Here is a 27678-nt window from a genome sequence, read left to right on the forward strand (position 1 = left end):
TCGTTCGAAGTGGGCGGAGCTAGCGCTGCATCAGGACCAGTCGCCAGCTTCTGCATCCCTCGGAGTCGGGAGCATCCTCAGGGCCGCAGCAGAAGCGCCGCCGCTGCATCCGCTGAAGGGGCCTCCCTGCGCGCACCGGGCCGTCGCCGCCGCTCCATTCGCGCGCCGCCATGGCAGAGATCGCCAGCGTCCGCCCCAGCTTCGGTGAGTGGGGCCCGTGGGAGGCTGCTGCGCAATTCCCTCTCCCGCCCCCGCCCCGTTTCTCTTTGCCTTGGCCGTCCTCTCCTCCACCCGCTCCCCAGCGCAAAACACCGGGCCTTCCTGGGCATCCTGATCTCTCCGCCACCACCACCTTCGCCGGATCCCACTCAGGCCGTGCCCGCCAGCATAATTCTGCCTTGGCAAGCGTCCCATCCCTACCCCCGCCTCCCCTTCTATCCTTGCTTGTGGCAACTGGCACATCTACAAACACCAGCGCGCTCAGCAGCCAGAGAGGGCCTTGTTTGCGCCGCTGAAGAGGCACCATCACCACCGTCACACAACCGCCTGGCCTCCATCTCTGGAGTGGTGGGTTTTTTTTGGGGGGGGTGACAGCTTCTCCACATCCTTACTGGCACGCACACCATTCAGTCGTGCAAATAACGCGTGGCATTAGCAGGGCGCACGCTCACGAACCGACCGCCAACGCTGATCCACAGGGGGAAATCTCTCTCTCCTCCTCCCCCACTAGCCCGCTGCAACATTAGGATATTCGGACTGTGTGTGGCTGAGAAATAATGCGTTCAAAGAAGCCCACACGCAGTTTGGGAAAGATCCCCCCCCATACTGGGACGGAAACCCTCTTGGACTGCGCGATCCGATCCATGGAAGTCCCGCTGAGTTCATTGCTCCTAAGCGAGGAGGGCTATAGGATTGGGCCAGATTGCCAGCTTGCATCCCACGCCTCCTTGGTTCCCTTGATCCCATTAATTTCATTTAAATAATAATAATCCTCCAGTCTACACTTCTCTGTCTGGGTTTTGACAGCACTGGCCAACACGCGCACGCGGCCGCGCGCGCGGCCAGCAATGCCCAGCACCACTCAGTATTCCACTTCCCTTCAAAACATACACACCATATCCCCACATCTTCACATCAGCCACCCTGTGAGGAGGTGGGAGCACATGACAGCTCCCAAATCCGGGGCCAGGTCTCCTCCGGGCTTTCCAATCCCCAATGCCATCACCATTCGTCTTCGCGTGCTCTTCCCCGTCTCTCCCTTCCCGTCTCTCCCATCTCCCTGCCCCCACTCTCTCCTTGCACGGGCGTGCCTGGCCTTGGGAGCGGACTGGGTCAGTGCCAGGGGCAGATCCGAGCCCTTTGAAGAGATGCTTAGAGGGACACATGTGTGAGGCGGCAAGGCGTTGCCCTCTGGCCTGATCTCCTCCTGTGCGGGGCTGGAGGTGGGTGGAAGGGAAGGAGGGAGCAGGTGCACATTGTGGTGGCTAGGAGGAGGGCAGGATGACGTGATGTCTATTCCGGGCCAGGCAGCGCCCCAGCCCCCAGATAGCTTGGAGGGGAGGGTGGGCAAGAAAACAGCCTTTGTTCAATGCACCCCCTTTTTTGCAGAGGTTGTGGAGCAAGCAAAGTATGGAGTTTCCTCACCCCCACCCCCCAAATTCACGCAAGTCGTTGCTTGCAAACCACAAAGACCCTAGCCTGATGGCCTGTAACCTGGCCCAGCCACCCCATATAATTGCACCCCATCCATTGAGGGTTTGCTCAGAGACACCAAATCACTTCCTAACCCTAGCAGCTGCCCCCACCTCCATTGTTGAGACTCCCTGGGGTGTTCCCTCTGGGAGAAGTTTGAGGCCTCTCATCTATGCCAGGGCTCATGATGCCTTCTCATTCATCCAACAGTGGCTTTTTAAACTGCCTCTCAGCATCTGTCCGCTCCAATCCATGCAATAACGAGCCACAGGGACTATCAGCGTGGCCTCTAGGCAGCTCCTCTCTGCCAGGTTGCAGCAAAGTTTCTGGCAGGAGCATGAATATAAAAGCAAGAAGGGGGAGCGAAATAAAGCTATTCATTTCCCCCCACCCCGAAATATACTGAAATGTAAATAGAATAGGAGAATAGGATCCTCAGACGTGTTTGCGGACCTTTGATGTGTATTAAAAATGTACCTGTGTGCCATTCAGTGAAAAGTCTCAGCTTATTTCATGTTCTAATTCGAGTGCTGAACACATCTGCTGTCACACAATGGCAATTCTGAGAGAGAGGATCAAGGTTGCCTGCGTTTGTTAGGCCAGTGTGGAATGTTTTATGTTAATTAAAGCCCTCTTGGTTTATTTATGTTTTTATCACCAAAAGTGTGGCCTTTTATTGTCCTCTGGGGTGGAAGGCTGTGTTGTGCTACGGCCCCAAAGCTAACTAAGGATGCAGAAGTGATAGCATCCTCTCTCCCCGGTTAAGTCACGTGAACGACGACGACAACAACAAAAATCACAGGGCCTTAAATTCTGGATTTAATTCTTCCAGAATAAATATAAGCACCTGGCTCTGGTTACTTGCAGTTACTAATGTAGAACATGGTCTCCACCTCATGTACAAGTGTGCATTGAAATAGCAGAGAGGCAACCCCAGTTGTTAATGATGGAATGGCTGAAATGGATTGAAAGAGAAGCAAGCTGGATTAGACAGATGTTATTATGTGTCCCCAATTAGAGTGTGCATACGTCACTGAGGATATTGTTTGAGGAGTTTAAAAACGCATATGGGGGATTATTGTTATTATGGGAGTTGTGAAATGCGGGTGGCTTTGGAGGTTGGCAGTTTAGTATCCAGCCTCCTTATTTTTTTGGGGGGCAGATGTTTACAGTGCAGGTATATTCAAGATTTCTGTTTTACACCCCTATCATTTTAATTCATTGCTGCAGGAGTGACAGGCGCCCTGCAATATTGTCTCACAGGAACATAGGAAGCTAACTTGTACAGAGTCATACCATTTGTCCATCAATCTCAGTACTGTCAACACTGACTGGCAGCAGCTCTCCAGGGTTTCAGACATGGGGACAATTCTCAGGCCAACCTGGAGATGCTGAGGATGAAACCTAAGACCTTCTGCTTGCATGCAGGTGCTCTACCCCTGACCTACGGTCCTTCCCCTGTTCATACAGCTTGCAAACACATACACAATCAGGCACATGCACATACATGCACACACCTCCTAAGGAAATATAGGCTTCACTCATATTTCTTATTAGCTGGGAGTAAGTCCCACTGAACTCAGCAGGAGGTTCTTCTGAGTAGGCATGTGCAAGATTGCACATAGCCACTGAATCACAGAAAACCAGTATTGCTTCTGACAGCCTTCTCCACCCTGGGGCCCTTCAGATATTGTTGGACTTCAATTCCCATCAGCTCCAGCCAGCATGGCCTAGTGGTCAGGGATGATGGAAGCTGGAGTCCAGCAACATCTGGAGGGTCCCAGGGGAAGACTGGTGTCTGTTATGGTGGAATTACAACACTAGTCAACTGCATACTTCCAACATTTTTCTGATAAAAATAGAGATGTCCTATTATTATTATTATTATTATTATTATTATTATTATTATTATACCCTGCCCATCTGACTGGGTTTCCCCAGCCACTCTGGGCGGCATATATTAAAACATAATAAACCATTAGACATTTAAAATTTTTCCTATACAAGGCTGCCTTCAGATGTCTTCTAAAGGTTGTAGAGTTACTTATCTCCTTGGCTCGGGGGTAACATGAGTCCACACCCTCCAACATTTTCCCAATGAAAACAGGGACATCCTAAGGGAAAGCAAAACATTCCAGGATCATATCAGAAACCAGGACAGCTTCTGTAAATCCAGGACTGTTCCTGGAAAATAGAGACACCTGGAGGGTCTGCAGTTGTAGCTGCTCCTTGTTCCACAGGCTAATATGTTTACCTTACAGCCAGGAGGCCTTTAAAAAACCCCAAAATTTACAAAGGGCCATGTGCATGGTTTGATTACGTATACAGAAGGTGCAAACAAATGCTGCTGCCCAATCCTACTCAGCCGCCAAAATCTATCCCCAGCAGCAGTTCTGAAAATATGCTCAGGCTTTGGCCAGTTTTCAAAAGAAGGGAACTGCATAGGTCAGTGGTTGAGCACCTGTTTTGAAGGTTCCAGACTCATTCCTCAACATTTCCAGTTAAGGTTGGGAATTGTCCGCTAATGAAAATTCTGAAGAGCTGTTGCCAGTTAGCGCTAGACAGCTCAGAGCCAAGATGGACCAATAGTCTGACAATATAGGTAGAATGCAATCCAACAGGCCTTATATATCAGGGAGAGCCCATAATTTCTGGTAACTGTCTTTAAATAATGATGCTGATGATGCTGTCCTTGTTTTGCATTTTGGGGAAAATATTGGGTTTCTAGAAGTTTTATCTCTGATTGTCCAGGATGTGTTTTAATTCTAATGTTCATGCACGGAGACAAAATGTCAGCAGCTGTAGCTGCCCACCCAGATAGTGAAGGCTGCTGAATGTGTTGCAATTGCAGCTGTTCTGTGCAAAGTACAACCAGATCCATTGTGAAGCTAAGTATTCCGTTTAAGCTTTCTTAAGTGTGCCGGGTTGGGTTGGGGTTTTGTGTGTGTGTGTGTGTGTGTGTGGAAACAAAATGCAAATTGTTATGATAAAAGCACTGAAGAGACTTGAAGAAGATGCAGTTTGGAAGTGTATATGCGGGGGGGGGAGCGGTGTCAGGGAGCGAGAGATACGCTGAGAATAGGGGGGGGGGTGATAACAGAATCACTTAGAATCATAGAATGCACACAAGATCATTCATGTTTCCATCTGTGACATGTTGCCATAAGGGCTGCATGGGTTTGTGCAAGTGAATGTGATATTAGGGAGTTTCTGGGTTTTTGTGAGCACCGTTCTTGAATGCAGATTTGTGTGAGTGAGTGAGTGTGCTTGTTTGTTTGTTTGTCTGTTTGCTTGCTTGCTTAATGTAATTATATCCCGCCTTTCTCCCAAGCTGGGATTCAAGAAAGCTTACAAAATCTTGAAAATGTCATTATAAAATACAAAGCAATGAAAATTAATTAAAAACAATAAATTAAAATGCAATACAAAACACGTTTAGAGCCAATGTGAAAACGCCGATTGCCCAATGCTCATCATCATCTGCACTCTGGTTGTCAGAACAGGAAGGTCTTAGCTTGCCAGCAGAAAGATAACAAGGAGGGAGCCAGCCTGTCCTTTCTTGGGAGGGAATTCTACAATATGGGTGCAGACACAGAAAAGGCTCTGTCTCGTGTCATCACCAACTGTGATGTTGATGGGAACTGAGAGATGCTCACCAGAGAACCTTAGCACCCAGGCAGGTTCATAAAGAGAGATACCATCCTTCGGGTAACCTGGGCCCAAGCCATATATATATATACACATATGCACTTGCATACACATTATTTATCATCATTCCCTCTATTGCCAATATCCAGGCTGTGAGTGCCTATTCTTTATGTAGCCAAAATGGTACTACCCATGCAAAAGAGAGCAGTATCTACATCTCAAGGTCTGCAAAAGTTCAGTCTTGAGGGTTATGAACTATTGAGGAACCTGAAAAAAATCCTGTTATGCATGCTTTGATCTGACGTTATGAATACGGTTGGCTGCATCCATCTGTCTTGAGATATAATGGAGTGTGCCTCCGGGGGTGAAGTCGAATTTCTGCATGAGCAGTACCAAAGTGACCTCCCCGGGGTGCAAACCTGGCCAGTGTGGATGGAGGTCCTGGGCTGCCCAGACAACAAAACCCCCCTCTCTGCCTTGCTGATGTGGTCCAAAGGAAAGCAGAGCAAGACGTTTGGCACCAGCTTGGGTGCAGGAGTTGCCAGAAGGAGGCGAACAAGGCGCCATCCAACCGTCTTAGGGACTTCAGTCCCAATTTGTGTAGCCTTTTCTCTGCCCGAAGATATCCCAAAAGAAAGCGGAGGTTTAGGAACAGAGGTTTCCTTCTCCTAGATCATGCGTAGGCAAACTAAGGCCTGGGGGCCAGATCCAGCCCAATTGCCTTCTAAATCCGGCCCGCAGATGGTCCGGGAATTAGCATGTTTTTACATGAATAGAATGTGTCCTTTTATTTAAAATGCGTCTCTGGGTTATTTATGGGGCCTGCCTGGTGTTTTTACATGAGTAGAATGTGTGCTTTTATTTAAAATGCATCTCTGGGTTATTTTGTGGGGCATAGGAATTTGTTCTTTTTTTTTCTCCTTCCAAAATATAGTCCGGCCCCCCACAAGATCTGAGGGACAGTGGATTGGCCCCCTGCTGAAAAAGTTGGCTGACCCCAGTCCTAGATGGGCTACCTTCCCAGGTGGACGAGCCCCATTTGCCCCTCACTTTCCTCTATAGCACCTGCAGAAACTGCCTTCCTGACCATTGGACCCATGCTTGGTCTTGTCCTCTCAATCCACAAGAGACTGTCTTCACATGCAGGGAAAGCCCCCAACTCACCGAGGACTTGTGACCCATCAGCTACCTTCACCTGGTTTAGCTGGCCGGTTGAAGCCCTTTCCAGGGTGTGGCTGCTGTCACATGCTGATAGCTTCTGAGAGCCAGTGTGGTGTAGTGGTTAAGAGCGGTAGACTCGTAATCTGGTGAACCGGGTTCGCGTCCCCGCTCCTCCAGATGCAGCTGCTGGGTGACCTTGGGCCAGTCACACTTCTCTGAAGTCTCTCAGCTCCACTCACCTCACAGAGTGTTTGTTGTGGGGGAGGAAGGGAAAGGAGAAGGTTAGCCGCTTTGAGACTCCTTCGGGTAGTGATAAAGCGGGATATCAAATCCAAAATTCTTCTTCTGGGAGCCACAGGTGAGAGCTGACCAAAGGTGGACAAACTAGCCCAGAAAGAGCACAGCACGTCCCCCACCAGAGGCACTACCCCTCCCCTCACACCCTGTAAATAGTTATAAATCGAAATTTACAATTAGTAACAATGGTGAAACTACGCATAGCTCAACAATGGAAAAATAAAATCCCCCAATACCGATAAACTGGCTGAGGAAAGCACATGGATTATAAAACTAGCATACGAAAGGAACGTGGCATATAATCATTGCAGAAACAAGTTCATTGAGAAATGGGCCTTATTCATTTTATTCTGGAATGACAAAGTAAGAGATGAAATACCTCCTTATAATTTATTCACATTAGTTTAATACTCTGTCTTTATGCAATAAGGAAAATGGAAGTAGAAATATTAAACTCTGCATTATATGCCAGTACACAGGCAATGCTGCAACTAAATCTAACAGTCTTAAGGAAAGCATGTAGCAATAAGTCTAATTGCATATGAAATGCCTTATAAATGAAATATGAGTTTTTAGCATATATGAAAAAATATATAGTGATTTCTGCACAGATTTACAAACACAGTATGACTAATAACTGTGCAGCAGCCATTAAGTATATTTTTGCCACTTGGGAACGACAGTATTCGTTTCGGAATCTGTTTTCCATGTTTCCTTAATTTTTTTAAAAAAAATTATTATGCAAAGCCTGAAATTTAGCGATTCAAGGTTTCAGGTGAGGGCATGTCCCAACCCAACCTAGAGGTGCCAGAATCAATCCCGGGACCCTTCTGCATACACAGCTTATGTTCTGCCACTGAGCTACAGCCCTTCCATTGGCGCCCCCTGTTTTAGGGGGGATAAAGTGTCCCCTAATTATTTTTCAGCTGCCTGCTGTCTACTCTGAATGATTTTGGCTTTGTTTTAGAGTGGGGTGTCCTCTTGCACCAGGGTGTATTTTCTGGAATTTCTACCCCCACCCCTTGCAAACTAGGGTAATTCGCACAGGAAATTTTTTGAACGCCTTAGAGAGTGAACTAATTTAGCATATTCACCATACTTTAGTAAATAGTTTGGGGGGCGGGAAGGCTTGGAAACTGCTAAGCTTGCCTAATATATTCACAGCTGGCTCCTGTTCGTTGTTACGGATGAATTTATTAAATGCCTGGGGCGAGGGGGTGGGCAGGAATCGGAGGGAAATGAAAGCACTGGGGAAAAGAATTCCAAATCATTTCCACAGGAAAAATAAATAAATCACACCCCGCATCAGTTCCAGGCTTGCTTCGCTGTGCCTTGCAATAACTGGGCCTTTCTATTCTCTCCAACAAACAAGAGGCACTGAGTTAATCTGGGTGATGTCATCAGCACAGCTGAGGTCACCCTTTTGTGTGTTATGACTTGAACATTAAATTCCATGGTTACCTTCTCATAGCTAGAGGCATGGAGAGCGGTATGACACCCCCTACTCACACATACTAAATCCCACCAGTGCATATATTTGTGTGTGTGTGTATTCTGCACTCATAATAAGGCTCTGTACACACTGTTCTTTAAAGCACATTACAATCATAGAATCGCAGAGTTGGAAGAGACCCCGAGAGTTATCTGGCCCATCAGTCAAGTCCATGTTTATTTATGGCAAAGAGGCAGCATATTAAACCAGAATTTCTGCATAATTCTCTACATGAACAATAAAAACGATTGATATGGGGTTTAACAATCAATATGCTAATTAAAGGTAAAGGGACTCCTGACCATTTAGGTCCAGTCGTGGCCGACTCTGGGGTTGCGGCGCTCATCTCGCTTTATTGGCCGAGGGAGCCGGTGTACAGCTTCTGGGTCATGTGGCCAGCATGACTAAGCCGCTTCTGGCGAACCAGAGCAGCACATGGAAACACCGTTTACCTTCCCGCCAGAGCGGTACCTATTTATCTACTTGCACTTTGACATGTTTTCGAACTGCTAGGTTGGCAGGAGCAGGGACCGAGCAACGGGAGCTCACCCCGTCGCGGGGATTCAAACCACTGACCTTCTGATCGGCAAGCCCTAGGCTCTGTGGTTTAACCCACAGTGCCACCCACATCCCTAATATGCTAATTAAGTGTACTTAAAATATGTACTTAATATGCTAATTAAGTGTACTTAAAATATGTACTTAATATGCTAAAATATGTACTTAATATGCTAATTAAGTGTACTTAAAATATGTGCATCGAGTCCATCCACTGCAAGGCAGGAATCTTTTGCCCAACGTGGAGCTCGAACCCACAACCCTGAGATTAAAAATCTCATGCTCTACCGATTGAGCAATCCCGGGAACATTATTTCCCTCAAAGAATTCTGGGCACTGCGGTTTACTACAATTCCCAGATACCTACACATAGTGTGCAGAATGCTTGGCGGCTTTGAAGGCATAAGTGTGTACGCAGCTTTAAAATATATATTAAGAGTCTTGTGGTACTTGAAAGGCTTACACAGGCTCATGCAGAGCTTGTCTGAGGCCTAGGGCAAGTGTACCTGGCTGCAAACCCTCCAACATTTCTCCAATGAAAATAGGGACATCCTATGCCATCATCATCAAAATAATCATTTTACTATTTATACCCCCCATTTGACTGGGTTGCCCCAGCTTCCAACATATATAAAAATACTAAAACATTAAACATTTAAGAACTTCCCTATACAGAGCTGCCTTCAGGTGGCTCGGGGGTCAGATAACTCCATACCCTCCGACATTTCTCCAGTGAAAACACAGACGTCCTAAGGAAAAGTGGGACATTCCGGGATAAAATCAGAAACCAGGACGGCTTCAGCAAATCTGGGTCTGTCCCTGGAAAACAGGGACACTTGATGGGTCTGTGTTTTGCCCCCTGCCCCACTGCACAGGCCTGCAGTCTCACCCACATCATACCTTTTGAAGCTCATTTTGCCCCTCAAAGAATTTTGGGTGCTGTTGTTTACCCCTCACAGAGTTATAATTCCCAGCAACCTTTAACTAACTGCAGCGCCCAGAATTCTTTGAGGGAAAGAATGTGCCATGTCTTTGAAGGCCATACATTTAGAGCACACGGCTCTCCCAAAAGAATCCTGGGAACTATAGTTCATTATGGATGCTGGGAACTGTCATTCTGTGAAGGCTAAACTACAATTCCCAGGATTCTTGGGGGGAAGGCATGTGATTTAAATGTAAGGGGTGTACGTAGCCTTTAAAACCTGGGGGCAAGGACTGTCTTATCACTATTATTTGTGAGCTGCCCCAGGGAGACTTTCCTCATCTGGAGCTCAGGATAAATAAAGAGCAGCTGGCTGAATAGATTATCCATCCCAGTGGTCCCCAAAGGGGGTGCTGGGATTACCTAGGGCAGCCCTAGAAGGCGAATGGGCGGCAAGGGGGTGCTGAAGGTGTAAATGACTACCAGACTTTGAAAAGCCGGTATCTGTGGATCAAGTTCATCAGTTTTGTTGAATTAATTAACCTAAATAGTTTTAATTGGATTTTGAATAAATGTGCAATTAATTGTTACTGTTCTCAATGTTATGGCGCTATTATCAACCTTAGCAAGTCATGCAAACTGGTGTTCTGAATAATGCTTTTTTGATATATCGTCCAAATCCAGTTTCAAATCTATGTCATGGTGCTGGTTTTGCAATTTTAGGCTTGACAATATATCGCAAATCAGGGTGTGGGTGGGGAAGGGTGCTATGCAAAAAAACACAATGCGGGGGAAACTGTGAAGCCAGCCTTTACGTAACTCAGTCCTTATTTCAGGCATTGTGATATATCCGCATATCGTGATGTTTAGCTGGTGAGATATCGCAGTGTTGAAAACCAGATGTCGCCCAGCTCTAGTGGGGATGAGTTTATGGAAACCAAGGAGCCGATGGCTCAAAAAAGTTCGGAAACCACTGATTTATCCCCTCTCCCTTCCCCATTCCTCTCCACCTCACTCTTCCCCACCCACAGATGTCTCCCCGATCGTGGCGGGCCTGATTGGCGCCACCGTCTTAGTGGTGTCCGTCTCCATGACGGTCTTCGTGTGGACCTGCTGCCACCAGCACGCGGAAAAAAAGCACAAGACCCCCCCTTACAAGTTCATCCACATGCTGAAAGGCATCAGCATCTACCCAGAGACCCTGACTAACAAGAAGAAAATCATACGGATCCGGCGAGACAAGACGGGAGCTGCCATGAAAGATGGAAGAGGCAACCTTCTGGTGGACGCGGCAGAAGCTGGCTTGGTGGGTTCCGACAGGATCTCCAGCGCGGCTCCCTGTGTCAACCAGCTCCCAATCAAAGCCGATTATGGGGACGAGTTGAGCCCGGACCAGAGCTTGACTCCGGCGGGCAGCAAGCCTTCCTCTCCCTCTTCCCCGGAAGAAGAGGTCACTCTGGGGACGCTGACCTTCTCCGTGGACTACAACTTCCCCAAGAAAGCTCTGGTCGTGACCATCCAAGAAGCCCGCGGGTTGCCGGTCATGGACGAGCAAAACCAAGGCTCCGACCCCTACATCAAGATGACAATCCTGCCCGACAAGAGGCACCGGGTGAAGACGCGCGTCCTCCGCAAGACGCTGGACCCCGTCTTCGACGAGACCTTCACTTTCTACGGGATCCCCTACAGCCAGCTCCAAGACCTGGTCCTCCACTTCCTGGTGCTGAGCTTTGACCGCTTCTCTCGAGACGACGTCATCGGGGAGGTGATGGTGCCGCTTGCCGGGGTGGACCCAAGCACAGGGAAGGTCCAGCTCACCAGGGAGATCATCAAAAGGAATATACAGGTAGGGGAGCTGGGACCCGGGGGTTTCACTAGGGGGAATGTCCAAGTTCCCTTTCCTGGTACAAGACCTTTATAGAGACCCTAGGCACTTAAAATATTTTGGCACCCCCATATATATCAAATTCAAAAAATAAACCATAACAAACTAGAAAATGATTTTTCGAAAAGAAACCTACAGTAAGATGGAAAATAACGTTTATTTTTGCATGCTTTCACCTTATTTATATTTGGGGGGGGAAGTTCTCCTCGTTTTTCTAATTGCAAAGTCTTTGATCAGGTCCTTACGTAACGCATCTGCTTCTACACTTAGTAGATATAAGGCATGTTGCCTGCCATGGTGCATAGTTGTTCTGTTGGGGTTTCTTAAATATACAGTGACTGAGAAAATGGACGCCCAGCCAAATCGTTTGTAATATTTGTATGCAATTTTGCGGGAGCCTTTTTCGTGGAACCTGGTTCCGCTGCAACGTGGCAAATCTGGCAATGGAACATTTATATAGTGCCCTCCTTCCCTTGATGCCCTAATCACGCGCTTATGTTGCTTCATGCCCTGTCCTTGCCGTTGGTGTCCAAGCGAGCGGGGTGGGGGTGCTGTGAGCCAGCAGTAGGGGTTGTACCTCCTGGTAGGACCCACAAGACAGGTGTGCTGATGCAAGAGCCAAGGGGAACTGGTCTGTGACCATGGACCAGGACTGCCCCTCTCAAGTCCAGCAGCCTGTTCTAGCAGCAACCAAACAGATGCCTTAATGCAATGTTGTTGGACTACAACTCCCATCATCTTTAGCCAGCAGGACCAGTGGTCAGGGATGGTGGGAATTACATAGTCCAACAGCAGCAGGAAACACAGGTTCAAGAAACACTACCCTAAAGGGAAGGAAACCCAAAAGAAAGGTCTGAGCGCAGCAGCGACTCTCCCCACCTGGGACTATTAAGTAGTAGACTGCCACCAATGGTGCAGGGAGGAGACAGCCATAATAATAATAATAATAATAATAATAATAATAATAATAATAATAATAATATCTTTGTTGTCATTGCCCCCTTCGGGGACAACAAAATTACTTGACTGCTCCATAAAAACACTAATTAAACAATACAAGGAACCAGAGATAGCCTGATCCGTAGTGAATCTTTCATTTATTTTATTTCACAAAATTTATATACTGCTTGATTGTAAAAAAACAAACACCCAGCAACCCCAAAGTGGTTCACAAAACAAATAAAACAATGAAATTACTAGTAAAACACAGTCATATTTGCACAGCATTCAGTTAAACAGTAAAACACAATTTAAAGTATTCAATAATAATTGAAATCAACAATAAGCTAAAAAGCAGATTAAATCATGTGTTGACATTTTATGTGCCGATAGGCTTTGCCTAAACAAAAGAATGTTTCTAGCAGGTGCTGAAATGAGTGCAGCAAAGGCGCCTGTCAAGAGGCAGGGACTTCCAAAGTATGGATGTAGCCCCATGAAAAAAGATGGATTTTCTTACAAATGCAGACCAAGTAATATGTGGCAGCTTCAACAGCGCTGGTTATTATACCCACCAGCCGCTTTATACAAAAGGGAAAGCGTCAGAGTGACACCTGATATGGTAAAATGCAACACGTAAAAAGATCTGAAACCAGAAAATAATAATAGTAATAATAATAAAAAAACAGGAAGAATACAAAATGCATAAGATGCTCGCCCAGTAACATATTAATAAGGAGAAGTCCTAGCCACCCCCAACTGAAAGATGAGCACCAGTGCATGAGGCAACATTAAATAACCAAAGGTCGGAGTAAACAAAAGGTATCAGCCTGGCTCCCAGGGGCCGACAGGGATGGCGCCAGGCATGTCTCCCTGGGGAAAGCATTCCACAGACTTGTCTCATCCTCTCTGAAAGCCCTCCAAGTTGGTGGCCATCGCTGCCTCGTGTGGACGTGAATTCCATAGTGTCATTTTGTGTTGTTGGGGAACAAGTATTACCATATTTTTCACTCTACAAGACGCACCAGACCATAAGACGCACCTAGTTTTTGGAGGAGGAAAACAAGAAAAAAAATATCAGAAGCCAGAACAACAAGAGGGATCGCTGTGCAGTGAAAGCAGCGATCCTTCTTGCTGTTCTGGCTTCTGGGATAGCTGCGCAGCCTGCATTCGCTCCATAAGACGCACACACATTTCCCCTTACTTTTTAGGAGGGAAAAAGTGAGTCTTATAGAGCACAAAATACGGTAACTGTGCACCTCTGGGAATTGGAGACAAGGCAAAGGTTCACCACAGCAGCAACTGGGGCTGTTCTCAGGAGATCCAAAGAGAGCTGTTGTCCGAGCACAGGCCTTTTCTGCCTGGTCCAGAAGGACTGTTTCCTATTTTCCTAACCGCAGATTCCTTGCATTCTGCTGAAACTCCTGGGTTCTGCATCAGAGGATGCATCTCAAGCTCAGAACGGCGCGATTCCAGTTTTCTGGGCATGTCTCTTCCTCCTCCTCCTCTAAAGAGGAGGAGGAACATCTGTTCTGTAACCTGGGATTTTGCAAGGCATTGTTCCAGCCAGAGGAAGCGGCAGACTCCCCGGGAGCACGAGCAGTAATGCAAACAAGCGCAGAGCTGGCAAGGACAGTAATCAGAGCAAGGATTGGGGTCAGCCGCCTTCAAAGTGGTAGCTGGAAAGCAGCCAGATCAGCACTATGGAGGAGGGCGCTTTGGGAAACTGGGCTACATTACGACAGATAAACAGGATGTGGATTTTTGCTCAGGCAATACACAATCTAATGGTTTTTTTTCTCTGTGCGTGTGCTTAGCTCCCAAACAAATGTAACAGGCAGATTTGGGGGGAAGGGAATAGCACGGTGGCAGGGAATCTGTCCCGGGTTCAATCCCAGCACCTGCAGATAGAGCTGGGAGAGATTCTGCATTTGAAATCCTGGACAGTTCTTGCAGGTCAGTGCAGATGATACTGAACTAGATGGGCTAATGTTCTGACTCTGCAAAAGGTAGTTTCCTCTGGTTCGGTGGTCTGCTGCAGTGATGAGAAGCCTGTGGCCCTTTAGATGCTGTGTGTGACACTGTGGCCCGCTTTATCACTCCCCTTCAGGAGTCTCAAAGCGGCTCACGTTCTCCTTTCCCTTCCTCCCCCACAACGAACACTCTGTGAGGTAAGTGGGGCTTAGAGACTTCAGAGAAGTGTGACTGGCCCAAGGTCACCCAGCAGCTGCATGTGGAGAAGCGGGGAAGCGAACCCGGTTCCCCAGATTACGAGACTACCGCTCTTAACCACTACACCACGCTGCTGTTGGACTCCAACTCCCAGCAGCCCTTGAAAGAGGGGCCAATGGTCAGGGATGAGCTGCAGTCCAGCAGCATCCTTTCAGGAGCCACATCCCAAGGGCAGGCAGAGCCAGAGGCAGAATGGGCAAAACAACAACAAAGGTTTCCTTTGTACAGTAGGCTGCTTCTCTACACCCCCCTCTCTATGCCCCATCCAGGCAAATAAAAAGAAATAGCAGAGTTCAAGGACTCATTCCAGCCAGGGAGATGAACCGTAGGAGCAGGGCTGATAAGGAATGTACATAAGGAACACATGTGGAGAGACCCAAGGACCAGCTGGAGAGGTCTGGAGGGCCACACCAGAGATTTTCCATCTTTGGCACAAAAGCAAGCTCCTCTGGCAAATCTTTGGCTTCTGCTTTGAGTTGTCTAGACATTTCTTTAATTAGGCAGGATGGGTGGCTTTCAAATAAATACATAAATCCCGCTTCAATGGGATGACACACCTCTCTGCACAATTAGAGGGGGAGAAATAAAATCTTTGGGCTCGTAAACCAGCTGTTGTGTCTTGCTGTCGGGCTTTCTAGGCAGTTAAGCTTCCCTTGCTTCTGTCTGCCTTCCAAGCTGCAACTATTGCCCTGTTCTAGCCGGTCTGAGGATCTGTGACTCGAGCAAAGTCAGAAAGCAATTGACACTGGAACAGAAAGCGACTGGCATGCAGTTATTCCTGCGTCTGAGAACTGGAAATGTTGGCACGTCTTGCTTGTGGGCTTCCCATAATGGGTATCTGATTCGCCACTGGGAAAACATGATGCTGGATTAGAGATGGGCCAGCGGGCCGTTCTTATGATGCAGAGAGGGATGAGAAAGTGAGTTACAGGCAAGCTGTTAGGAGTCGCATCTTTCAGGACCAGGGAGAGCTCCTTGAGACAACAGGAAGCCAATCCAATGAAGGCTCCCTTTTTCTGCCTTCCCCCTTCAGATGTCTTTGGACAATAGTTCCCATCAGCCCCTTTGTAAACTACCTGCTGCCTTTGTAAACTACAGTCATACCTTGGGTTACAGACGCTTCAGGTTGCGTTTTTTTGGGTTACGAAATTACCGGAATGGGTTACTTCCGGGTTTCGGCGGTGGCACATGCACAGAATCACCAAATTGCGCTTTGCGCATGCGCAGAAGCTCCGGATTGCAACCCGAGCATGCGCATACGTGCCGCTGCAGGTTGTGAACACTGCAGGTTGCAAACGTGCATCCCGCACGGATCACGTTCGCAACCCGAGCGTCCGCTGTACTTTGCTTTTCGGGGTGGCGGGGAAGGTTTTCACTATCAGAGTAAAAAGAGGTGGGGGTGGGAAATCTGTGTGGCTCTCCATGTCCCATCAGCCTCAGCCACCACAGCCAACTGTTCAGAGATCGTGGGGACTGGAGTCCAGCAACACCTGGAGAGCCACAGCCTCCACACTCCTCTCCTAGGCACATGTCCCAGCCAATCAGGGATCACACATTAAATGCACTTACAACAGAGATGTAAAGCAGGGATGAGGAGCTCATAGCCTTCCAGATATTGTTGGGCTATGTCTCTCACCAGCCCCTAGCCAGCATGGGTCCATAGCTCAGAGGTTTAACAACTGTCACAAGTTCCCAAGCTCTGTCCCCAGCATCTCCAGGTAGGGCTGGGAATGCCCCCTTGCCTGAAACTCTGGAGAGCTGCTGCCAATCAGTGTGGACAGGGCTGAGCTGGGTGGACCCCATGGTCTGACTCAGTGAAAGGCAACTTCCTATGTTTCCAAGAGTCCCAAAAGCTGGGCAGAGAAGCTTGGAAGGCCCTTGACCTTAGGACATGTGTAGGAAGAGAGTTCAATGGGAGAAGAGGAAAATATGGCAAGGAAAATTAAAACTGGTAATGGGAGGAGGAGGGGAGTACAGCCTGTGGCAGTGGTCAGTTCAGACACTTGTGAAGACAGAAGGAGAAAGTGTGACACACACACACACACAGAGAGAGAGAGAGAGAGAGAGAGAGAGAGGAAGAGAAAAGGGGGTGACGGAAGGAGAGGGAAAAGCAATGGCCCCATTCATTTCCAGCTCTGGCACCACTAAATACCAGCCATGTATGATATGTATGCAGCTTTAGATGCTTATGCTATAGCAACTTCAAGGCCCCCTCCTAAGGTTGCCATATGTCTGGATATACCCAGAATCAGTGGCGTAGCGTGGGGGGTGCAGGGGGGGCCAGCCGCACAGGGCGCAACATCTGGGGGTTAGGGTGCGCAAATCCACGGGTTAGGGGACGCAAATCCACAGGTTAGGGGGCGCAAATTACTTGCCTTGCCCCGGGTGCTGACAACCCACGCTACGCCACTGCCCAGAATACTGTAGTCAGAAGCAGTGTCTGGGCAGAAATATGCAAAATGTCCAGGGAAATCTGGACGTATTACAACCCATGTCGGCAGTGTCGTTTTTGCCAGTTTTCCTAAAGAAATAGCTCAAAATCAACTTTGCTTGCCCCCCTCCCGCAAAAAATAATAATAATGTAGCTCTGTAAGGGGAATAGGGAGTTTCATATGAAATCTCAGTGCCCATAATAAACTACAGTTCCCAGGGTTCCTTTTTTTTGCAGGGAGGGAGTCATAACTGTAAAGATGGTGTAAGAGCTCTTTAAACGTACCTCGGGTTACATACACTTGAGGATACAGATGCTTCAGGTTACAGACTCTGCTAACCCAGAAATAGTACCTCGGGTTAAGAACTTTGCTTCAGGATGAGAACAGAAAGGATGAGAACGGCAGCAGCGGGAGGCCCCATTAGCTAAAGTGGTGCTTCAGGTTAAGAACAGTTTCAGGTTAAGAACGGACCTCCAGAATGAATTAAGTACTTAACCCGAGGTACCACTGTATAGTGCAGATGGGGCCCTAGTTTCCAATCCCAATGTGCAAACCAGACTTTGCTGGTTCAGATGCCTCAAAGCAGGAAAGGCTGGGCAGGGGGAATCACTGCGGATGAGGGGAGGAGAGAGGGTCCGTCTCACGTCTGGTGCGACATCCGAACCAGCCTCATGCATGTTTCCTGACAGCGCCCCTACAGTGAAATGGAGCAGGGTCAGCCAGCATGATGCCTTACAGACATTGCTGGACTCCAGCGCCCACTAGCCTTGATCACAGTCATGGCTCTCCCACCCCCAATGAATCCTGGGAGCTGTAGTTTGTTAAGGGCACTGAGAGTTGTTATGAGACTCCTCCATTCACCTCGCAGAGCTACAATTCCCCAGGAAAAGGAATTGGTTTGGTTGCTAAACCATACTGGGAACGGCAGCTCTGTGAGGGGTGTAGGGGCATTTCCTAACAAATCTCAATGTCCATAACAAACTACAATTCCCAGGGTTCTTTGGGGGGGGGGAAGCCACGACTGCTTAAATAAGCAGAAGAGTGCTTTAAATATGCAGTGGTACCTCAGGTTACAGACGCTTCAGGTTACAGACTCCGCTAACCCAGAAATAGTACCTCGGGTTAAGAACTTTTGAGTCAGGATGAGAACAGAAATTGCGCAGCAGCGGCGCGGTGACAGTGGGAGGCCCCATTAGCTAAAGTGGTACCTCAGATTACAGGCGCTTCAGGTTACAGACTCCGCTAACCCAGAAATAGTACCTCGGGTTAAGAACTTTGCTTCAGGATGAGAACAGAAATCATGTGGCAGCGGAAGGCCCCATTAGCTAAAGTGGTACCTGAGGTTAAGAACAGTTTCAGGTTAAGAATGGACCTCCAGAACGAATTAAGTTCTTAAACCGAGGTACTACTGTATGGTGCAGATGGCAAAGAGTCGTTTGGCCCAAACTGGGCACTTTCCACTTGTGATTCCGGGAGGAAGGGAAAGGAGGCGGACTGGCTTTAGACAAACGTTAACTCAAGAGTCCCGGGCAGTTCCCAAAATGCCGAATCTAGGACACGACGGCCATGGCAACCCGGCCTGCTATTCACAGCCTTAACAACGGCTTTTTTAAAACACTTGGCAAGGCCCTGTTTTATTTCCACTGTATTAACTCCCTTTCAACACAGCCATGTCTTTCCTTTAAAAAAGAAGAAGAAATGACCTACTCACTACGGACAAGTCATCTACCGCCGAAAAGCATTTAAGGTCACAGCGGAAGCACGGAGGATGTAAACAATAAAACACCACGCCCTCCCCGATTGCAGAGTTCGCTGGCGATTTCGAACCTGCTTTTTAAGGTGGTGGTGAAGTTGCTGTTTCCTAGGAGGTCAGGATTCTGGTCCCCTTCAAAGGTGGGCCATAGGAAGCTGCCTTATACGGAGTCCATCTAGACCCCGCGGGGGGTTACCCACACTGACTGGCAGCAGCGGGTCTCCACGGTTGCACGTGACAGGTCTTTCCCAGCCCTACCTGAAGGATTGAACCTAGGAAGTTCTTCGCTTCAAGCAGGTGCTCTCCCACTGACCTACAGCCCTTCCCCTAGAAATACAAGATTCTAGTCCTCATTGTTCTGCACAAAGTGCTGATTTTAAATAGGAACATGGGAAGCTGTCTTATACAGTAGCACCTCAGGTTAAGAACTTAATTCGTTCCGGAGGTCCGTTCTTAACCTGAAACTGTTCTTAACCTGAGGTACCACTTTAGCTAATGGGGCCTCCCGCTGCCACATGATTTCTGTTCTCATCCTGAAGCAAAGTTCTTAACCCGAGGTACTATTTATGGGTTAGCGGAGTCTGTAACCTGAGGTACCACTGTATATCAAGTCAGGTCAAGGGTCCACCTAGCTCGGCGTTACCTATATTGACTGGAAGCTATCTTGTACTGTGTCAGACCATTGTTCCGTATAATAATAATAATAATAATAATAATAATAATAATAATAATAATATTGACAGCTGTACAAACAGCTTGTTGGACTAGATGGGCTTTCTTATGTTCTCCTTCCCCACTGGCTTCCTTCAGCTGACCTTTTCTAGAAGAAGAGTTTGGATTTGATATCCCGCCTTTCACTCCCTTTAAGGAGTCTCAAAGCGGCTCACATTCTCCTTTCCCTTCCTCCCCCACAACAAACACTCTGTGAGGTGAGTGGGGCTGAGAGACTTCAGAGAAGTGTGACTGGCCCAAGGTCACCCAGCAGCTGCATGTGGAGGAGCAGGGAATCGAACCCGGTTCCCCAGATTACGAGACTACCGCTCTTAACCACTACACTACACTGGCTCGCTAGATGATGCATCCTCAGGGACCCCCCCCCCCCCATTTGCAGAAACTGATAGGTGGACCTGAGGATGGCCAGGGCTGCTTGGGGTCTGTTGTTCTGAGGATGTATGACCTTATCTCTTTCCAGAAATGTGTCAGCAGAGGGGAGCTGCAGGTTTCCTTGTCTTACCATCCTGTTGCCCAGAGGATGACTGTGGTGGTTTTGAAGGCAAGACATCTGCCCAAGATGGACATCACCGGCCTCTCAGGTAGAAGCTATTAACTCCGCCTCATCTCCATGTTTTCCTTGTGTGCCCCTTTGAACGCTCTTTTGTTCGTGTTACTTTTTAATGAGGGGTGGATCTGTTCATTTCGGTTCCTCTTGGTTTCTCATTCCCCCCCCCCCCACCTTAAATTCAGTTCCCTGCATTTCTGCAGTGATTTGCCTTTTTTTTTTTTTTTTTAGTGAAAACTTGTCAGCATTTTGCTGCAATTTCCCCCCAAAAACTGTTTGCAGTTTTGCCTAATAGACGCATTTTGCAAAGCAAATTTCCCACTTTTGAATGCAATTTTATGCACACTCGGTACATGCATTTTCGTACACATTGTTGGAGAACACACAGTGCTGCAAAATTTGGAGAGCTGCAAAGGACGGCGGTGCTTCGATTCATGCAGTTTCAGAGAACGCGGATTTCGTAGGTCCACCTTTAAATACAAACTGAGTTTCTCCCTCCCTCCCATTTGTAACCACTGAGCCAGCTTATGAATCCTGTGCATCCTTGGAGAGATCAGAAGGCAGCCATCCCTTTCTCCTAATGTTTGCCCCAAATCTGCTCTCCTGCAACTAAAGCCCACTAGTTCTAATCCTGGCCAGGACAGCAGCAAAGAACAACTCTTTGCCCTCTTCTATGTGGCAGCCCAAAAAGATTGCACTGTGAAGTGCCCTAAGCATTAAAAACGAAACAAAAAAAAACACCCCAACATCTCCAGGGTGTTTGAAATGTAAAGCCCCGAAGACACAACTTGATCCTTCATTTGATGTTCACACCTTTTGAGGACAAATTCCAGCTAGGCAAAGAGCACTCGAGGAAGGTGCGGAGCAGGGCTGGTGAGGGGTGTGGCCTGGGAAGAGGGGGCGTGGCCTGAAGAGACTCCAGAGGGCTGGATGGCATGACATAGTTGGCATTTCTCCATCCCTGACTTGCACAGACCAGGATCACAACCTTCAGTGGCTTTGCTTTATTTTTCAGTTACCTCCCTCAACGCAAACTCTGGTTCACGAACCCCTAACACAGGGGTCTGCAACCTTTAAGACAAAAAGAGCCACTTGGACCAAAGAAAAAAAAACCGGGAGCCGCAAAACCATTGCGACATTTAAAACAGTGGGGAGTGTCAGGGCACACAATGCGCCTCCTCCCCTCGCTAGTATCCGCCCCGGAGCCGCGGCAAAGGTGTAAAAGAGCCACATGCGGCTCCGGAGCCGCGGGTTGCTGACCCCTGCCCTAACAGAATGTCAGGGAGGAAAACGTTCTCCTTGGTTTCTTGAGTTAGCGACCTTGTGTTTAGGAGATTGGGGTTATGGTTTGGCTTGCCTCATCTTGAGCTACTTGCTTTTCAGTGTCCGCACCCATGTCCCAGAAACTCTGCCATCATACAAATTCCTAGAAGAGGAGAGGCCTGCCAAGGGCTAAACAGAGCCTCCATGTGGATTGGCAGTATACAGTGGTGCCTCGCAAGACGAAAATAATTCGTTCCGTGAGTCTTTTCATCTTGCGATGTTTTTCGTCTTGCGAAGCACGGTCCGTCGCAACTGCGCCTCTTCAAGCGGCTTTAAGAAAAAAGCGCAAGACGTTTTCGTCTTGAGAAGCAAGCCCATAGGGAAATTCGTCTAGCGAAGCAACGCAAAACTGAAAACCCCTTTCGTCTAGCGAGTGTTTCGTCTTGCGAGGCATTCGTCTTGCGGGGCACCACTGTATATCTGAATGCTAGTTGTTAGGGGCACATCATGGGAGAGTTTCTCTTGCCCTTCAGGCCCAGGTTCTGAGCTTCCTGGAGACATCTGGCCAGACTAAATGGACCTTTAGTCTGTCTTCTTATGTTTTTACCTTCAGCCCCGTTCCAGGACTCGGGAACATATGAGAGAAGCAGAGAAGCCAGGGATTGGGGAAGACTGTGGCCTTCCTGATTGATGGTGGACTACAACTCCCATCAGCCCCTAGCCAGCATGGCCAAAGGTCAAGGATGATGGGAGTTGGAGTCCAGCAACGTCTGGAGGGGGACACACATCCTCCAGGAATCTGCCTTATACTGAATCAGACCCTTGGTCTGGCTTAGCTCTGAGCATTGTCTACAATCATAGAAACATGGATTCATAGAAGCATAGAGTTGAAGGGCGCATCCATTGTAGAGGGGCCTCCAACCTCTGCTTAAAAACCTCCAGTGATTGTCAGGAGCTCTCAGCAGAGCCTCAGGCAGCTCTCTCCAGGTCTTTCCTATCCCTGCCTGGGTTTGCAAGGGTTTGGACTCGAATAATAATAATTTTAATAATAATAATTTATTATTTGTACCCCGCCCATCTGGCTGGGTTTCCCCAGCCACTCTGGGAGGCTTTCAACAAAGATTAAAAATACATCAAAATGTCACACATTAAAAACGTCCCTGAACAGGGTTGCCTTCAGATGTCTTCTAAATGTCAGGTAGTTGTTTATCTCTTTGACATCTGATGGGAGGGCGTTCCACAGGGCGGGCGCCACTACCGAGAAGGCCCTCTGCCTGGTTCCCAGTAGCTTTGCTTCTCGCAGCGAGGGAACTGTCAGAAGGCCCTCGGCACTGGACCTCAGCATCCGAGCAGAATAATGGGGTTGGAGACGCTCCTTCAGGTATACAGGTATATTGAATGACCCTTGGGGTCCCTTCCAACTCTACCGTTCTATTATTCTGATGTGTTCAGGGCAGCTGTTTACCAGTTCCATCTGGTATGCTGGCTGAGACCCTACAACTTTGAGAAGACACCTAAAGGCAGCCCTGTATTGGGATTTTTTTTTAATGGTTAGTGTTTTATTATGTTTTCTATCTGTTGGAAGCCAGGGGCAACCCAGCCACTCTGGGCAGGATAGAAATAATAATAAAAATTATTACCACCATCATTATTCCTTCACTTTCTTCATAAACATGATGAGCCAATCTCACTCCAATTAGGGTGAGGGGGGGTCCCTGCTCATTCTGCTGAGGGGGGGAGGTTCCCAGAGTTCTGTCCCCCCCAAAAAAATCCCGCTCGGGTGGTACCGCCAGTTATTGGCCTGTGTTATTGGCTTGTTCCTCTCCCTTCTTTCCGGCAGACCCCTACGTCAAGGTGAACGTGTACTACGGCAGAAAGCGCATAGCCAAAAAGAAAACTCACGTCAAGAAGTGCACTTTGAACCCCGTCTTCAACGAATCCTTCATATACGACATCCCCGTGGATCTCCTCCCGGACGTCAGCATCGAATTCCTGGTCATCGACTTCGACCGCACCACGAAAAACGAAGTGGTGGGCCGGCTGATCCTGGGAGCGCACAGCGTCACGGCGGGCGGCGTGGAACACTGGCGGGAAGTGTGCGAGAGCCCCAGGAAGCAGATCGCCAAATGGCACAGCTTGAGCGAATACTAGCAGGGTGAGCGGGGGGGCACCGGGCGCTTGCACCAGGCGCCCCTGCGCAAACAGACACTTGGCCTTTCATTTCCTCCTCCTCCTCCTCCTCTTCCTCCCGCCTTCCGTCTTAGTCGTAGAAACTTAAGGTTTCCGTACGAAGCAGCTGATCGGTTCTCTCTAGTGATGTTTAACTTTTGCAGGGCACTCTAAAAGTTCTAAAAAAAAGAAAAAGGGGAAAAAAGGAACTTACAAAAAGTTAAAAAATAAAACCTAACAAAAAAAAGAGCATTAATTTTAATAAATACCACAAAACATATATATATATAAATATATATAATAAAATAAAAAGGTGTAACCGCACTGTTGCATGCCGAATACAAAAGTTAAAAAAAACCACAAAAAAATAATAATATAACTTTACCAATATCAAAAGTACAGTTTTTAATACGATTTATCTGTCACTATGAAAGTCGTGTTTTGTGCTGAACTGTATTTGTTGGTAATTCACCTCAATTGGCCTATTCAGCTTCTCTCCCAACTTATTCTTTTTTTAATAATAATAATAATATTGGATTCTGGTGTTGAATCGCTGGTTCTTTGTTGACATCATCTGCCCACCCCCTTCCTGTTGATTCTTTGCAATTCTTTGTGACTTGGGTGATCTAATGCCGTTGGTGTACATGCAATGGTTTTGGGGCATCTGTCTTGGATCAGAGAGATCTCAGAGTGGATGGAAATGGTTCCTGTGAATTATAAGTGCTGCTGAAAGCAATTCCTTCCCTGTAAAACAGGATCCTGGAATAATTTCCTTGTCCTTGTTGTCCAGAGCATTGCAAGATGCTCTCTACTCCATCCACTTCCGAAGCAGTCTCTATCAAAGAAAAAGACTTCATTTGGAGTTGGACCAGGAGGCATCTATCTCCCTCTTAATCTTTCAAGCCAAGTCTTTGTCCTGCCTCTACCATGATTTGAAAGCGGGCCTCTTAGGTGTTGCTCATCTCAAGCAGGAAAGTGCCCCTTGAGCTGTGCCGCCTGAAGCAGTGGTGCAGGCTACTGATGTAGCAGACCCGGCCCTGCCAATAGGTGACTAGACAGGGTTGCATGTGCATTGATCCTAATGCCTACAAGGGTGGCAAGCAGGTAACTCTCACAAAGAACCCACCACCAATGTTTATTTACTATTACTGCTGTCATTAATTAGAGCCTGGTCGGCTTCCAGTGCATGCTTCACAGCTAGATCAGCCGATAGAAATAAATAGCCACTGGAGATCTATATCTAAGCAAGAGTTTTCCAGCTCCACAACCTCCCCTTGCAACATTCTGGGCACCTGAAATGCTCCACCAACATTTATTGGTGACGGAGTGCGCAAGCTTTCAAGCTGACACAGAAGCCATCCCCAGACAGGTCAAGATTGTCTGCTGAAGAGCTCTACATCATCCAGAAGCCTGCAACTTCCACATCAACAGATAGGGCTGAAAGAGAAGTCAATCTCCCCTACCCAGCCTCCTTTCCCAGGACCAACCCGTAAGCCATTTGCAAAGCAAGGCAGATCCAAGTTAAGGGGGAAGCCACGTGGGAAATGGGTGTTTCAGTATTCACCAAGTCACATCCATGCACTTAACTCATCCTGTGCCCTGTATGCTGTAAATACTGTATCATACTTTAAAACAAAAACTAGGAGAAGTCGTTTCAGTGGTGGGGAGGCACCTTGGCCGCAGAGAGGTGAACTGTCTCGGCACAGCCCCGTGGGAGGTATCTCCATTTCACTCAGAGCAGACCCATTGAAATTCAGGGGCCTAAGGGAGTTGTGTCCATCAGTTTCAATGGGTCTGCTCCATGGAAGTCTAACATTGGATGCAACTTTGTGTTTGGGGGAGAAAGAAGACTACTGGAAACCCAGCCATTCCCTCCCTAAAAGCCCTTGGGGGTCAAGTTTCCTTCCATGCTTGCTCTAGTTCAGGCACCCCCAAACTCCGGCCCTCCAGCTGTTTTGGGACTACAACTCCTATCATCCCTAGCTAACAGGACCAGCGGGCAGGGGTGATGGGAGTTGTAGTCCCAAAATAGCTGGAGGGCTGAGTTTGCCTATGCCTGCTCTAGTTTCTGAGTCTGGAAACGGAGTCACATACAAACCCCCACCCCCGTCCAGGAGAGCTAGAGGGATCAATGCCCAGCTCACCCCAAACGTCAAACCAGGTAGATCTCTTGTTGATTCGCAGTTGGTTGGCAAGAGCTTCTCACTTAGCTAATAGCAAAAACTTCACCCCTCAGAAACAGAGCCCTGGAGGGGGAGCTGTTGTCTCCAACTAAGTACTACTCAGAGTAGACCCAGTGAAATTAATGAACCTACTTTGATGAGTCTACTCTAGCTTTTTTTGTCAGTGGGCCCTGGGTCCAGAACTGACCACAAATTCAAAGACAGAGCACCTTATTGTTTAATTTGGGGGGGGGGTACGCCTGCCAGCCTTGGCAACTATTTTTTTTTGGGGGGGGGTTATCAGGGTTCCAGTAGATCAGCCTTCCTCATGCTGGCTGGGGTTGATGGGAGCTGCAGTCCTAAACATCCAGAGGGCACCAGGTTGAGGAAGGCTGCAGGAGAGTGTTGCTGGACTACAATTCCCATCATGCCCAGCCAGCTTAGCCATTGGTTAGGGATGCGGAACACAGTAGTGAAGAATGCTGATCCTACAAGCCTGAAGCCTACCAACGCCTGCCCTAAAGGATGTGTTGCAAGGTAAGCTATGAAGCACTGCTGTAAAATAGGTGGGTGGCCTCAATACCTGCAAGTCCCGTCTGTCCCAAGTGCCATGGCTCAATGCCCAGGGGGTGATGGGAATTGTAGTACAGCAATGCTTAAGAGGGTTTCCCCCAGCCCAGCAGTAAGATTTATTGAGAGACAGGCACTCAGAACCATTTCAGAACCGGGAGAATTAGGACCTCTTCTCTGCAAAGGCCAAGTTGGTGCCGAATTTGGAATTCAAACTGATCATCTTGACGCTTAATCCTTACATCACCCCCTTCCTCCTCAACCCAATTTTGACCCCAATTACTGATAGATTAGGGCTCATCTTGAATTATCAATCTTAATTATCCCCGCTTTTTTTTAAAAAAAACTTTTCAATGCAAATAAAACCCATCTTTCTTAAGCCTAAATAATCTCTCCTTCTTCCAGCTGTAAAGAGGGGAAAAAATGAAGTTGTTGTCAAGGAAATGTGCTCAGGGTTAAAATAGATTTAGGCTTATTGGGCAGATGTGAAGAGATCCATTACTCCTCAGGAATAATGGGGAAATAAAGAGGGTCAGATAACAGTCGGGTTTTGGGTTTGTTTGTTTTTATTAAAAATGTATTGACAGCTGCCTCACTGTAATATCTCCCAAATGTGGGTCATTTTCGGTTGGGATTTTGTTTTTTTTCCTTTTCACCTCGTGTCTATTGTAAAATTAAAAAGAAAAAAAAATAACTTGGACAAGTTACAACTTGGTGTCAAAACAAAACAAAAAAAGTAAGAAAAAAAATAACTTGAACCGTTGTACAACTGCATAATGCTGTAATGCTAACCTAACAAATATGTAATGCTACCTGTAATGTCAAATTTGTTTTAACGCACATTGAGCGTTCAAATAAAGATGGAGTCACTTTAACTTTACTTACTGATTGCAAAATAATTATTTTGAGGTTGCTGGAGCCACACACTTTCATCAGCAGAGGGTTCCCACTGCACGGCGGTAGAGCACTTGCCTTGCGCACATTATCGGTTCAGTCCCCAACATCTCCTGTTGAAAGGATCCCACATGGCAGAGAGGAAGTGAGGGCAAGGAGGGGGAAGAACGTGGCTGAAGAGCTACTTGTTGTTGTTGTTTAGTCGTTTAGTCGTGTCCGACTCTTGGTGACCCCCTGGACCAGAGCACGCCAGGCACTCCTGTCTTCCACACAGTGTATCTGAAGAAGTGTGCATGCACACGAAAGCTCATACCAAGAACTAACTTAGTTGGT

The 27678-nt window shown here is 47.7% G+C and overlaps 1 protein-coding gene and 1 long non-coding RNA gene across 2 annotated transcripts; one reads left to right on the forward strand and one right to left on the reverse strand.

The window, feature by feature from the left end:
• SYT11 (synaptotagmin 11) lies at positions 1–27331 on the forward strand. Its single transcript, XM_083476873.1, has 4 exons — positions 1–204; positions 10802–11616; positions 20201–20324; positions 23391–27331. Exons 1-4 carry the CDS (start codon positions 171–173, stop codon positions 23699–23701), a joined length of 1284 nt encoding a protein of 427 aa, XP_083332999.1. The 5' UTR covers positions 1–170; the 3' UTR covers positions 23702–27331.
• Positions 23868–27604, reverse strand: LOC310694119. Its single transcript, XR_014519551.1, has 2 exons — positions 27337–27604; positions 23868–23898 (listed from the first exon to the last, which is right to left on the reverse strand). It is a non-coding gene; the product is annotated as an uncharacterized lncRNA (long non-coding RNA).
• Between the last annotated feature and the right edge of the window lie 74 nt (positions 27605–27678).

The sequence above is a fragment of the Podarcis liolepis genome (genome assembly GCF_965112155.1).
Source record: "Podarcis liolepis genome assembly, chromosome: 15".
Taxonomy (NCBI): domain Eukaryota; kingdom Metazoa; phylum Chordata; class Lepidosauria; order Squamata; family Lacertidae; genus Podarcis; species Podarcis liolepis.

Excerpts from the sequence above, each read along its gene's own strand:
- SYT11 (XM_083476873.1), top strand. The coding sequence starts at position 171 with ATGGCAGAGATCGCCAGCGTCCGCCCCAGCTTCG. Across the intron at positions 11,617-20,200 it reads TCATCAAAAGGAATATACAG|AAATGTGTCAGCAGAGGGGA; the intron begins GTAGGGGAGCTG and ends ATCTCTTTCCAG. Across the intron at positions 20,325-23,390 it reads CATCACCGGCCTCTCAGGTA|ACCCCTACGTCAAGGTGAAC; the intron begins GAAGCTATTAAC and ends TCTTTCCGGCAG.